Here is a 13,868-nt window from a genome sequence, read left to right as displayed (position 1 = left end):
ACTTTTACTTCTATTCTTAGGTAATAGAGAAAAGATGATGTTGTGATGTGCTTAAGAAGTCTTACTGGCAGGGGTCTGAATGCTACACAGGACTGCTTTGCTCATTTCAAACAAATTTCAGCATAATCCTGCACCAATGTCTATTGTGCACGTGCTCAAGGGTGTTTTTACAATTTATATTGGTTCTGGTATTCATATCCATCTGCAAGCTGCCACACTGTAGTAATATGAGGCTAACTGCAAATCCTGGGATTATGGGAAAAATAATAACAGAAGCATTCTTGAAATCGCTAAAGTATTATGGAATAGGTTTTGATAAATCATTATGTTGTGATTTTATGATGTGAATATTGAAAAATTATCTCAGCTGGAATTAAAAAAAAGGTTTCCCACATTCGTATCTTCCTGTCAACACTATTTCTAATACAGTATGAATTACTGAATCCTATGGCAGCAGTTTCCATGTATGGTACATGAAAGCTGCTTTGACATCTTTTGTACATGTATAGTTTTGGGATAGACTCTCACCACACCAGCCAAGGCAACAACTTGGGTAGGAAAGCCCGTCTTGGGCTTTGGGATGGACAATCACAAATGATGCACACTGTAAACTGAGATGTGTGAATTGAAGATGGTGATTTATGTTAAAACCTTCACCTATGAACAGAAGCACACCTATGACCAATGACTGTACTGAGTAACCGTACACAGTTTTATCTCTCAGTAAGCACTGATCATCCTGTAGTTCTGACCAGTGTAAATCTAAAAATTAAAATCTACATTTACAGGAGTTTAAGAAAAATTTCTTTGTTCTGGTGTTTCCTTAATGTGATTCTTTGACACTGTCACAGAGTTTAGAAAATCAGAATTATGTTGTTGAACCAGGAGTGACTAGTCATAGTGCAGATGGGGGAGGACAGTTTACATAGTTTGTATGAACTAAACATACCCTGTAGAAGTGTTTCCTTAAAAAAGAGGGCCAAATGACTGGAAGCCGTTGAGTCTCACTTGAGATTATCATAACTTCATTGTTTTCAGCAGAAATAGGAGGCCTAGCTACATTGCTTAACAATAAACCCAGTTCCTACCTGCAACCTTTTTGTATAAAACATATGGATGGTCTGAACATTAAGCAACCTGCAGATTGGTTCATAACCTTTCCAGGAACAGGCACAATATTGCAAAATTGCAAACCCAACCAGATGTAACACCAGAACAATCTGGTGGTTGTGTAATCATGGGAATGTGTGAGGATATATTTGAGTTTAGTTTAAGGATTTATACATCATATTGCTTTCCATTAAAAATATTTGGATAGTTACTGAGTTTTCTCAGGTTGCTTTGTTTTTGTTTGGTTGATTACTTTTGTGTTTTGGTGTTTGGATTGTTTTTCCCCCTGAAAATATCCATAACCTCAAACTTACACAAATACTAATAAAGTATATATGGACAACTTTCAAATGTTACCTGAATTCTGCTCAGACAAAGCTTATCCACTGATATTTAAGGTAATGTCTCTCTCTACTGTCCATAATCTTACTCATTTATCAATATAGTCAATTTAAAACCTTCTACTCTAGGAATCTTCTTCAAGGTTTTAATCTGATGACTTGGTGTGTTTACTCCATCAGCTCAAGTTTCTGTGATTTCAGGTACACTTTATCCCCCTTCCCCCCACCCTTGAATTACTGCTCAGTGTGACTGCACTGTAGAAAAAACAGGGAAAACAAGCCTTAAACATTACATTTTGTAGGACCCTCTCTACTGAACACTCCTTAATAAGCGGTGTGACTGAGGCAGTAAGCATGCTAAATCCCAGCAGCTGTGTTGGTTTGACATGAGCTTAGCAAACAACAGGAAGCTTGTGCAGTGGGGTGATCCTGGTTTATCAGAGGATGAAATTTTGATGAACAGCTCATTTCATCTCTTAATTAGTAGCAATACACAGACAAGCAGTGTTTTCAATAGGCAAGACAGGGAACTGTGCTGACTACTGAAATCCATTTGGAATGTAAAAAGGTACTTACAGAGCCGTAGACTTTTCCTTTTTTGTTCATGGCTAAATAGTAGTTGCTCTTAACAGACTTAACTGCCACAACACCAATTTCTACAGATGTTATCTCCAATATGCCTAAAAAATAAAAATTGAGCTATTTAATCACTTTGTTACAGGATTTTCTCACTGTGGAAAAGATAATAAACCTGTAAAAATTTAATTAATTAAACTTGTAATATTTAGCACCAACTGACAAAAAATTTCAGCAAAAGTATTCTTTAAAGCACTGCAAGAATATACACAAATATTTTTTCAATTAACATGTTTCTTTTGCTAACCCTGCATTTTAAACCCCATAGATACTGAAAAAACTCCATTCTTCTTAGCACAGATTTTACTAAAATTTATCAGAAAAGACATTGAAACCACAGCATCAAATTAAATACATAGCATATGTCAATAGAATATTAGATTTCCCCCAATCTTCAAAACCTTTGGTACACAATTTATTCCTTCTAGGACATTTAGAGAAACTAAATATCTTGGTTGCACTCAGCTGATAAATTCACTTTTGTCAAGTGTGTTGACAATGTGGGAAATAATAAGACCAACAGTAATGGCCACACTATCTTTGTCTTCCAGATATCAGAAACATTTTCCTCTGTTTGTAATAAATATGATTTTTTTCCCACCTTTAAAACAGATTCTTCCTGGGACACTGGATGGTTCAAGGGACCAGTAATGGGAAATACATCTTTTCATCTCTGTTTTCTGCCCAGGAGCATACTGATTTGGGAGCAGGAGACCGCATGCCTGGCTCCAACATTTCTCCTGTTCTCCTGACATTTATGTAATAACAGTTGGATCAATAGCCCAGCTAACTCAGTGTGGTACATGAAGGGTGTACCAAAACTGCCCTCGTTATTTAGGTTGTGATAGCTTACATATACCACGGTCATGCCATTGATAGAGGAATATCAGTGAGTCCATACCTGCGAAGGTCTGTTATCTTTATATTATTCTTAAAATGTTGCTCATTTTCACAGCAAAGAAAAGCCAAAGTTGCCTTCTTGATCTTCTGAGAGAGCACTGTTATAGAGAACTGAGCAGCTCTCCCAAGTGACATCTGCTAAAATAATTGTGCTCAAAATCAGAGTTAAGTGGACTAACTTGTGGATGGCAAACTATTAGAGGGCAAGTGCTACAACGCCATGAGTGACACATTTTTTTTGTATTTTCCGTGCCAAAAAGTGATGAGAAGAATTCAGTTAATTCTTTCTACAGAACTGTATTGCAGTAGCCTGAACTGTCTGGGTCCATTTCTAACAGCAGTAACAAGACAAAAAACCAAACCAAACCAAACCACAAACAAAGAAACAAAAATAATACTGGCATAACATGTGCTATTATAATTTTTATGTTGAAAGGCACTAAACTGATATAGATTTTGCCGTACAATCCTTGAAACTAACATATTAGACTATTTCAATTAACTATTTCACTAACAGCTGAAGGAAAACACTGCTTAAATAAGAAACTTTTACATAATTAACTCATTTTAAGTTTCTTGCACTTGAATGATGGACATCACTGCTTTTCAGTGAAATATTTAAATAAAAGTTACACAAGTATTCCTAAAATTAATGAAAATATAGTCTGGTTTTTCTAGTAAAGTTTGTTTGCAATCTCACAATCCATTATATTCCTGTTGGAGCAACTGTAAGGAGGTCATGAAGAGAAATGTTACTACATTTACATTGTATCTTCCACAACTAGCTTGATTATACCTAGTTAAGCTATTTAGTTGTAGCCAAATATAGCAGAATGCTTCCAAATCAGGTTGATATTATCATCACCAATGATCCTGGAGTTATTCTCACTGAGTGTGTTCTGTGTACTTGAAAGTTGAAAAATGCGTAATTTGCATTGAAAATTTTTCATATTCTGTCCTCCACAGTACTTCTTTTGGGGCAAGTGGAAATTTTAATGGATGTTTTTCTTTCAAATGAATTTAATAATGATTTGTTAACCCATGGGTAATAGGGACCTAATTTGATATTTTGTGACTTTCTGTACTCCCCCAAGACTTCACTGGAGTTACCTGCTAGTTACAAGCACAGTTATAATCTAGATTTCTGTCTAGATTGAAAATTATTCAGCGTTATTTATAGATTTTCCCAGGAGAAGCTCTAATTTGATAGAAGTCTTTTGAAGGCAATAGGAATCTTTCATTGGTTTCAGTGATGTAGACAAATTTCAAAGGTCAGCAGGAGAACATCTACTCATCTGATATGAATCTGCAATAAGACCTAGGAACTTTCTAGAACTTTGAAACAATTGCATTTGAATAAAAATAAGTAAAATGCTTTTGATGTAAGGGCAAAAATACACATTTGATTATTCTTGAAGCACTATTAAATTCAGCAGGAATATATTAAAAAAGGAAATTGAAACATACAATATGAAGCTTAAAACTACAGGGTTTTCCCCTTTTCCCTTCCCTTTTTTTTTTTGAATTTCTAATTCTATTCCCATCGTTGTTAACTTTTCTTTGGAGCTCTTTTTTTTTCTCTAAGACTGAAACAAAAAAGGCATTTCAACATGCTTCCTTGCATGCTTCTTGTATCTGATTTTATACCGTTGCTTGAGCTTAGGTATCTCCATGCCTTAAGACTTCACTCTAAGAAGATGTGTAAATAATTTCTATGATATAATGTAAGTATTCTTGATTAAAAGCAGCACAAAAAGATTATTGTTATTGGGGTAAAAGTCTTAGGAGTTATTCGTTCTGGTTTCATGCTTCTTAGGAACTTGGAAATGAAAACAAATTAATTACAAAAAACCAAAACTCTCTAGCCTCTATTATGGTTTTAAACCAGATAGCACATTATTATTTTACAGCCATAACTCTGTAAACTCCAACAATTACAACTAATCCCCATTGACCACATCCACTGTAAAAGTATAGCTTTCAATACCCAAACCATTTCCAAATCTTTATAATTAGAAAGATTTCAAGTATCAACTTGAGATGTGCCCTGTAGCTATGCATGTGCTCTCTTTACAGGTCCTGAAGGCTTTAAACATATTCCCAATAGAACCCAAACGTATTTAACTTAAATAAACTGTATTTTAATAGTTTATAAAAGTGATCATTATACATATTACGAGGCAACAGAAACCTGTTTGTCTTCTTGCTTTGCACAGAGGGCCTGTAAAAAATACAAGTGAAAATTGCACTTACATGATTAGGAATATTAATCAAAAATATCCTATATTTTATAAAAAGGCTGATAATATGAAGCCAAAAAATTAAAAAATATCCTAGAAACTGGGTGAAATTATGTCAAGCCATTCTTAGGAAAGACAATTTGACAGAATATCAGATCTATTGTCAAGGCAGTAGTGCAATGGATGCAAACATACTCTGCAACAAGAAACACTTGATTCTGGGACCAAGTTCAACTTCTTTGCAGCGTGAGGCAGTGATCATTTTTCTGTAGTTGTGTCATTTGTTTAAGGAGTTCTTATAAACACATTTAAAACATCTCCAACACTAGTTGCAGTCCTCTCAACATAGAAGGACGGGACCACCTTGCATCCTCCTACACATTTCAGAGATTATCTCATATATGTGACAATCCACAAATAGTCCCTCCTGCCTTTGTGTTTTCTTCTGTTTGCAAAAATATTGCAGATGAAGAGTGAGTTCAGCTGGATAGAAGGTGATAATGACTGACAGCTTCTGAAAGTTTTTGGTTTCCCAAATGGTGACAAGAAGCTGCTGGGCTCATGGAGGAAGCTGCAGCTCTTGGTAGGTAACTGGACAAGACAGGGCTTGGTGCCACTGCAGGTGAGACTAAAATGACTTTTCAAAACTTTGGCTTTTGTGCCCTACTGGGAGTTTCTCTGAAGGAGTACCTTTGACTGCCACTGGCTTGAGTCAAAACAAATTGGTGTTCAGGCGTAACATTGAAGACGTGGTAGTTCAAAAAGCTGTTCTTAGAAGGTGGCTTGAAAAATGGTGTTTTGAAGCAAATAGATTTGTTGGATGTAGTCATGGAAGAGTGAAGTGCTAAGGTGTTGAGGCCACTGCCTCTGTTTCCACTCTGTTTCAACAATTACACCTGTGCAAAGCAAGTTGAAAATATCCTGAAATGACAAGTTATACTGATATTCCTATATTTTATCTGTATTTAGTGATAACAGAAAAAGGAAGATGATGGATTAATAGACAAAACACACCTAGGAAACTGAAGATGGCAAGCAAGTCTTGCCTTTGAAAGCTTTTTCAGTGAACCAAAGTAGTTCCACTAAAAGGCAATCTTACAGACTCTGTGCTTGACTTTGAAAGGAAGCCTAAGATCCAAACCTCACAACCCACAATGCCACAATTATGGGCAGAAATCTCAAATAATAACCAATGTGAACCATAACCTAAGCTTTGACTTAAAAATAAAACTTTATTGGAATTAAAACTAGTTCTGTGGTTTTTACTAATGCTTAATATTTTCGAGACTGCCATAGTTCCTACTCTAAATCAGAAGTTAATGCACTGAAAGACCACAAAGCTATCTGCTAATATGTCATATTTAGATCAACTATAGCCAAAATATTCATGTCCCATGAACTTTCTTGTCCAGTTCCCACATAGAATGCATTTGGATAAGCCTGAGATATGTCTCCAAACTTCTGAAAGATTATGGTAACAAAACCTCTGAGCCTTCTTACATCAGCATAGTATCAGCATAAGATGTAAACATCTCCACAGTACATAAAAATCACATAAAACACTAATGGTTAGAGCCCATTCGCAGATCTGCAGAGTCTGTACCAATTCCCTTTTCATCTTCTACTGCTTTTATGGCTTTAATTTCAGAGCAGAGCACAGAAAACTCCACTGATGGTTCTATGTAGACCAAGCAAATGGAAGGGTGACAGCAGTCGGGCACCTGGGATGAGAGAGAACCTCTTTAGTGATCAATAGTGAGAGCCGCTGGTTAGCAAAGGGGGAGTTTAGGTTTAGCTACAAAACTGGCAGGAATCAATTTAGCTAGTATACATCCTGACATGTAACAGAAACAATTAATTCAAGATCACAGTCAGCCTACATTTTTCCCTCTTGTCAGTGAAGACAGGCAACTTCAAAGGACAGTTCTAAACACCGCCACTCCCTCTATTAAGTTTCCAAAGCTAGATGGGTTAAACTGAAGCAAAGGAAATGCTGGAAGTGACTTTGAGGACACGTCTATGTTGTCAGTTATGACGAGTTCAGATGTTCCCTCAAGGACACTTTCATCACTAACACACAAGCATGTAATCAGATTTAGCCGAAGTGCTAGGGAATATAAACATGTTTGCTTCCTTCAGATGAATTTCGTTCATGTTGAGATGGGTGGCTACACGTAGAGCCAACTGTACCTAGTTCTGTTAATCAGAGCTCAGATTTCTTGAACTGTGTGTTTCGAGCCAAGATGGGAAGACATAAAAACAGCTGCGTGAACGTTGATGGAAAATGCTGGTGTCTGAGCATCTCAGCCTGCTTGACCCCAACACTGCAACATTTGGTAACTTTTAGATTAGACACGGAGAGTGTAGGAATACATTATCTAATCTGTTTGTGGGACAGAGGAGCTGTAAGTGACAGGTCATACTAACCAAGGAAGAGTAGTGATGCCAAGAGAAAAAATGGAAAACAAACCACCACCACAGTATAGTACATATGATTAGATGCAGGGTTGTAGTTATCTGATTAGATCTCTTGACAAAGATGGCTTAAGGAGTTTCAGCCCTCCCTTCCCCCTGATACTTTTTCCTGCCTCTGTGCTGAAGTTCACCAACCCTTCAAATGTAACTGCTTGTGGAACAGCACTATAAACAAAATCATTGGAACGATCTGGCTTGGAAATAACTCAATAGAAAACAAATCAACCTAAAACCCTAAGGACTAAACAACCCAAGTTTTTTCAGTCAGTTTTAGTAGTATATATTTTCTAGACCTCCTATCGCTCTCCTTTTGGTCTCTTTCCATTTGGCTAATTTTTTTGAAGTGAGGTGCCCAAGACTGGACCAATGTTCTAACTAAGGCCTGATGGGTACTGACTTGAGCGGAATGATTACTTCATGTGTTTATAAGGAAACTTGGATCCTAATCCAAATCCTAATCGAAACTTGGCAGTCCATGTATGTTTCCATTTTGTAGACAGGACCAGGCACTCAGGATTTCTGCCAAATCTTAAATTTCCATGTCTCTACAGAAACATGCAGGAGGATGGAAAGCTTATGAGTAGTACAGCACAGTAAATTTTCCAAGGGCTGTGTGGACCTGCCTATTTCAACCTGCGTGAAATCCCAAGTTATCTTTCACATTAATGATTATTATATTCACCTCTTGCATTTCACCACTTGTATAAGATTCGAAGTGAATAACTTTAACTGGAAGCAACTGAATAGAGGTAAGGCTATTCCATTCAACATCCGTCCTAATAGATTAGGGAGGGATAACACATAGCTGCACTGCAGAAGAAGCAGTCCAAATGCATGGCAACTGACAGAAGTATCTGTATACTCCTGGGGAAGGGAGGAGCTTCTAGCTGGGTGGAATGTAATGGCAAAGGAACTAATGGGCAGAAATTAGGTAGCAGATCCAATACACATATTTGCAAATGGGGTGCAAATGACAATTAAATGGAGCCAATCGCTATTTAAACACTGACAAGTATAAGCAGATGGGAGTGAGCCTTGGTGCTAAAGTGGTCAGAGTATGCACAAACAGATGAAAAAAACTCCTATGAGGCATTATATAGATGTCATGGGACAGGAAACTCGTTGTGCTGCAGATGTCCTCTGCAATGTGTCTACCAATAATCTTTATCCAAATGACAAATTTGTTGTCTGCTACTGAGACTGTCTGACACATACTGTGGCTGTTGTTCTAGCTAAGGCTGCTAGAAAAAGAGCTAAGTGGGACAACAGTTCTCTTTCATCAGTTTTGCTTCATTTTGGACCTCATTTGTCCTTATGATGGATCCTGACTTCCCTTTGTGAAAGAAAATAGGACTGGAAAAATATAGTCTGTGATCTCCTCATCTCAAACTCTTATCTTCTTGTGAAAAGTAGGAGACAGAAGCATAACTACTTGCATAATGGTCACAAAGCTTGGTAGTGTGCATTGCACTACCTGTGGCAGGTAGGATCCTCTCCTGAATCTCTATGGACATCATGACCTAGTGATGGGGTAAAATAGAAAAAATCACAAAATTCTACAGGCTTCTCTTTAAAATACCATGACTAAGAACAGTTTCTAGTAGTATTCTTCTACTGCCATGTTTCTCTGGGAAAAAAAGCATGTTTTAGTGTTTCCCCTGCAAATCAGAATGTTGCCAAACACACTAATCCACAACATCAATTAGTTGTTGGTTCTAATGGTTTATGTCTGTCTTTGCCTCACAGAGGAAAAAGGAATCCATGGTATTTTAAAATATGGGATCCACATGTTTATAATGAAAGATTACCCCTGGACAGCTATAATGATCATTCTTTTTCACATAATTATATTTGGTGGTAGTTACTCATCAACACTTTCAGCAGTTTTCTTCTGCAATGCCACAAATATTCCTAATGTTACTTGGTTATAATAATCAGTTTTGCAAGAAAACTTTATAAGGACTCTGGGAACAGAATGAACATCTGAGAAGTGTAGATTAGGGCAGCTGTATGGTACAGGTAATCAGTATTAAGAAAATGAATGCAAACAGTATTTCATTATATCTAAAAATTCCTTAAAATTCCTGTCTTTTTTTGTCCCTTGTAGCTTTTTTCCTCAAGAAATTTTTTTCTTAACCAGCCTGGATATGATCAAATAAAAGGCAGGCCTCTGACCTTAATACTTATATAGCTTAGGACAATGTTGTATATGATTTGATGGGTGGTTTTGAGTAGCTCATAACCTTGTGGATACTTTGCAAACAAACTATTGTCTAAACTTTTTCAGAAAAAATATTTATTGAAAGAGACAATTGTTATAACACTTGTTATTCGACAGCCTTGGAGAAAAGAAAGAGAAATTAATTGCAAGTTGTTATTATGTGAGAAGATACTAAGGCCAGCAGTTTAGCAGCTGAAAAGAACTCAGTGACCTGTGATCACCAGTTCACTGCTTTATCCATTAATTGTTTTGCTTTCTCTGACATAAGTAATTTTGTGTACTTAATTAATCCTAAAAGACAACCAATCAAAAAGACACCATTCAATAACTCTATTATTCTTAAAATGCTATGTGACCCGCTTCTCTATTTTTTAATGCTAGATTTATACTTTGTCTTACCTATTCTGTGCATTTTTTTCTTCACCAAAGGTATGCAGTAAAAGCATGTAACAAGGTCTGTACTCTAGCACACATATGTAAACTATGGCCTGCTACACTGCAAGCACCTGATATATGTCTTTCACAGTGTTTTCATCTTTAATACTTGATCGTCTCTAACCTTGTTAGACCTGGTATCTTCAGACTGCTAGTACAAACAGTTCTTTTTAAACTTTGATGAGCACTGATAAGTGCTGTCTTCTTAAGCATTCATTCAACACCTCATAAAAAAGCAGGATGACAAAATCGTCAATCTTGCGTACAAACTTAAAAGGCTGATCTGAAGAGCACAATCACTTCACACCCTTCTGCTTTCATTATCTTCAAGTCTCCTTCTATATTGTTTCCATCTTCCCTGCTGACATCCTCAGATAGCAGCTAACAAGCACGTTTTGCACACAGGATTATGTGATCTATTTGCACGTGCTTGCAACTCAAGTCTTGTAGTTTTATAAGAACTATGGTTCCCTAGCCTGGACTGCTAAAACCTTTTTGGGGTTCCTTTTCCTTGAACTGTGTGTCTTGCACAAGTACTCACAAAACTATGCTTGAGACACTTAAAACACAATCCAGAAGGTTTGATACATTATTTCCAGCTTTTCTGCTCAACATTCTGTAATTTAACAGCACAAATCATGCTCAGCCAACCAACGCCAATCAACCACTCAGATGACAGTGAGTGTGATTTCTGCTGTCATGCAGAATCCATGTCCGGAAATGTGTAGAAGGCAGGCAAAGAATGTTCCATCTTCTCTACATACTTCTGTGTCAGGTTCAGAGATACCTTTGCTTATACCACTGTCTAACGCTACAAAGAGAACTTGTCCTGAGGCCACTTGGTGGAAACCGCCTGACAAGCATATTCACACCTTCTAGGGTTGGTCTGGTGTGCTCCTGAGAGGGCTTGGTTCAATCTTCCTCCTTCCTTCCTCTAGAGACTTTACCCAGAGGTCAGACACATCTGTGGATTTCCTGTTCTGAGTGTCTGACATATTGTGAAGATTGTGTGGTAGCCCATCAGTTTGCTGTTTGTGTAGTCTGATGGCAAGGTCATGTAGATGTTGCATCTGATGCCTGGCATCAAACTGTTAAAAACCAAAGGAACTAAGACTGGCTTGTCTGTATGGTCCCTGCAGTGAATTACCTTGAAAATTTTATGGAAGTTGATCCCAGAAGAAAATAGTTCATGTCAAATAAAGCTAAGTGTGAACTAACATGTGCAGTGTAAAACAGGAGTGCTAGATCCAATAGTCATCTAGGGAAATATGTTATTTGATAGTGTAGACCTGCAGACAGCGATGGAGATAAGCAGCTGAAGAACAGAGCTGCCATACAGAGGGATTTTGCATGTGGGTACAGAAACACCTGAGAATGTCAGGTCAATGGTGAGCACACTTCTTGTACAGCCTGTGCACAGGCATTAAATGTAAAACTATCTACAATGTCTCATTGCTTGTGCATGACCAGCACCACAATTGTATTCCAGGTAGCATCAATTTTCTATACACATGTTGTGTAGCTGGTGTATAGAAGACAATAAATAAATAAGCTATGGGTTAAAAATAGGGGAAAAAAAGTAATAATTTTTCTTGGGAAAGTAATCAACAAAGTCCTGGTATTTTCTGTGCTCAGCATATTCATTAATTATTCACAGTATTGCCATGACAAACCCTGCTGATTATAATAAATTATTCAGGGTACTAAATCTGAAGGAATTTGGAATAATTGCAAAAGACTCTTCAGAACCCAAGCTGATAAGGTAATAAAATGCCAGAAAAAATTCAGTGTAGGTGAATGTTGTAAAAAGTGATGCACAGAGGAAAAATAACATTAGGTTTATAAAGATTGAATGTGTTACAGAATGGCCCATGGCCCAGCTGCTAGTTCTTGGTCTTATAATAGATACTAAAAAAATAAGGAATTTACTGGAGAGGAGTAGGGAATGTTTAGGTAATGAAAAATACAGCCACAAAGTTTAAATCCATCCATGATTGCATTTTGAGCACAAATGCTACCCTTGTCTCTTGTCTCATGAAAGATAGAACAGAACTGGAAAAGCTACAGGAAAGAGTAACATGCATGATCAGAAATAAGGATTAACTATTATTTGAAGAATAACTAAACCACTGGGCTTTACCAGGGTGGAACAGAAAAGGTTTTGGTAGGGAAAATCAACAAAGCTGGACGTAACTTTGAGAAATTGGAGAAGGAGCTATTATGCACTGAACCTTAAATGAAATTATTGGCCAGAAAGCAACAATTCAATGTTTAAAACAAAAGAAGTGATTTTTTCACACTTGTTAGGTTACAGCAGTCATTGGTAGGATGTCAGTTTACCTGAACCGAGAATCAGTCCGAGAAATTAATTCCAAAAATATGCTTCTAAGAAAAATAAATCAATACCATCATTAGTCTCTGAGTTGCATTCTGATGCACACTAGTGAAATATAGAAGGCAGTTAGCACTGCTTGCTTGCTCTTCTCCTCTTTGGGCTTCTCCTACTGCTCCTGTCAGAGACAGGAAACCAGACTGACCTTTCGTCTGAAGCAGTGGAGTCACCCTTTAATTCTTACATATACATCACCCCATACAGAGAAATGAAAGAAAGCAGAGAAGCAGCCAGCAAAGACCTGTCAAGAGCAAATTCCATTAAATCTAATCTGATTTTATAACAGCGTAACAGGTCACGTCATGAAAAGGGTTATGTAGCTGGCTTTTGACACAATCACATTACATTATCATAAATACACTAGTTTAATATAAATTTATTTTAAGTAGGATGAAAAACAGGTTAGAAAACTGTATTTAGAGAATTGTTGCCAATGATTCACTGCAAAAATGGAATGAAGTGTAGAGGAACTGCAAATACAAGATGAACAAGGTAACTATTTTGCAGAAACTGGTGTACACTGTGGCCTTGAGGGAGCAACATGAAAAGTGAATAGCTTCCTAGAAGATCTAAATGTGTTGAAAATGCAAAAGAAAATCTTTCCATATAATCCAGAATTTGCAAGCATTCATCTGAGCTCTATGCTCATTTCAAGATATGTTTAAGGAGGGCAACCAGCATAGTGATAGGCATATAAAAAAATGATTTGTAACTGAAAGTTAAATAAAGTTATCCTATTTATCTTAGGCAGAGGAGAATTGGAAAGAAAAAGTGTAACAGTAACTTTCAAATACTTAAAAATTTCTGGGAAGAGGATGGAATATTCCATGCAAGAGATACCAGAAATAATGGGGTCAAGTACACAGAAGAGTAAGAGAGGATGTTAAGAATAGTAAGATTTTAATAAGGGTGATAAAAACTCTCCTTATTTATTAAAGATGTTTTGGAGTGTGTGTAGACTTTAAGAGCAGGTGATAAAAGTGTCCAGCTGAGTTGATGATCGATATGTTGTGGGACAAGGGGATGTACCACATGATCTCTTGAGAATGCTTCCAAGCCCATAAAACTGTGTTTTCACACACAGGAAATCAATCAATTATTTCTGAAAATGTTGGACT

The 13,868-nt window shown here is 36.9% G+C and overlaps 1 protein-coding gene across 1 annotated transcript in view; it reads right to left on the bottom strand.

The window, feature by feature from the left end:
- The window catches only part of FGF10 (fibroblast growth factor 10), a 61,831-nt gene that overhangs the window by 4,254 nt on the left and 43,709 nt on the right, over positions 1 to 13,868 (bottom strand). The window contains exon 3 of the mRNA XM_082301433.1: positions 2,028 to 2,131. Within this exon, the coding sequence (XP_082157559.1) occupies positions 2,028 to 2,131 (104 nt within the window). The remainder of the gene's footprint in view (positions 1 to 2,027; positions 2,132 to 13,868) is intronic.

The sequence above is a fragment of the Coloeus monedula genome (assembly GCF_965178545.1).
Source record: "Coloeus monedula genome assembly, chromosome: Z".
Lineage (NCBI taxonomy): Eukaryota > Metazoa > Chordata > Aves > Passeriformes > Corvidae > Coloeus > Coloeus monedula.
Note: the sequence above shows the minus strand (reverse complement) of the source record. Positions and strands in the feature narration are given on the sequence as shown.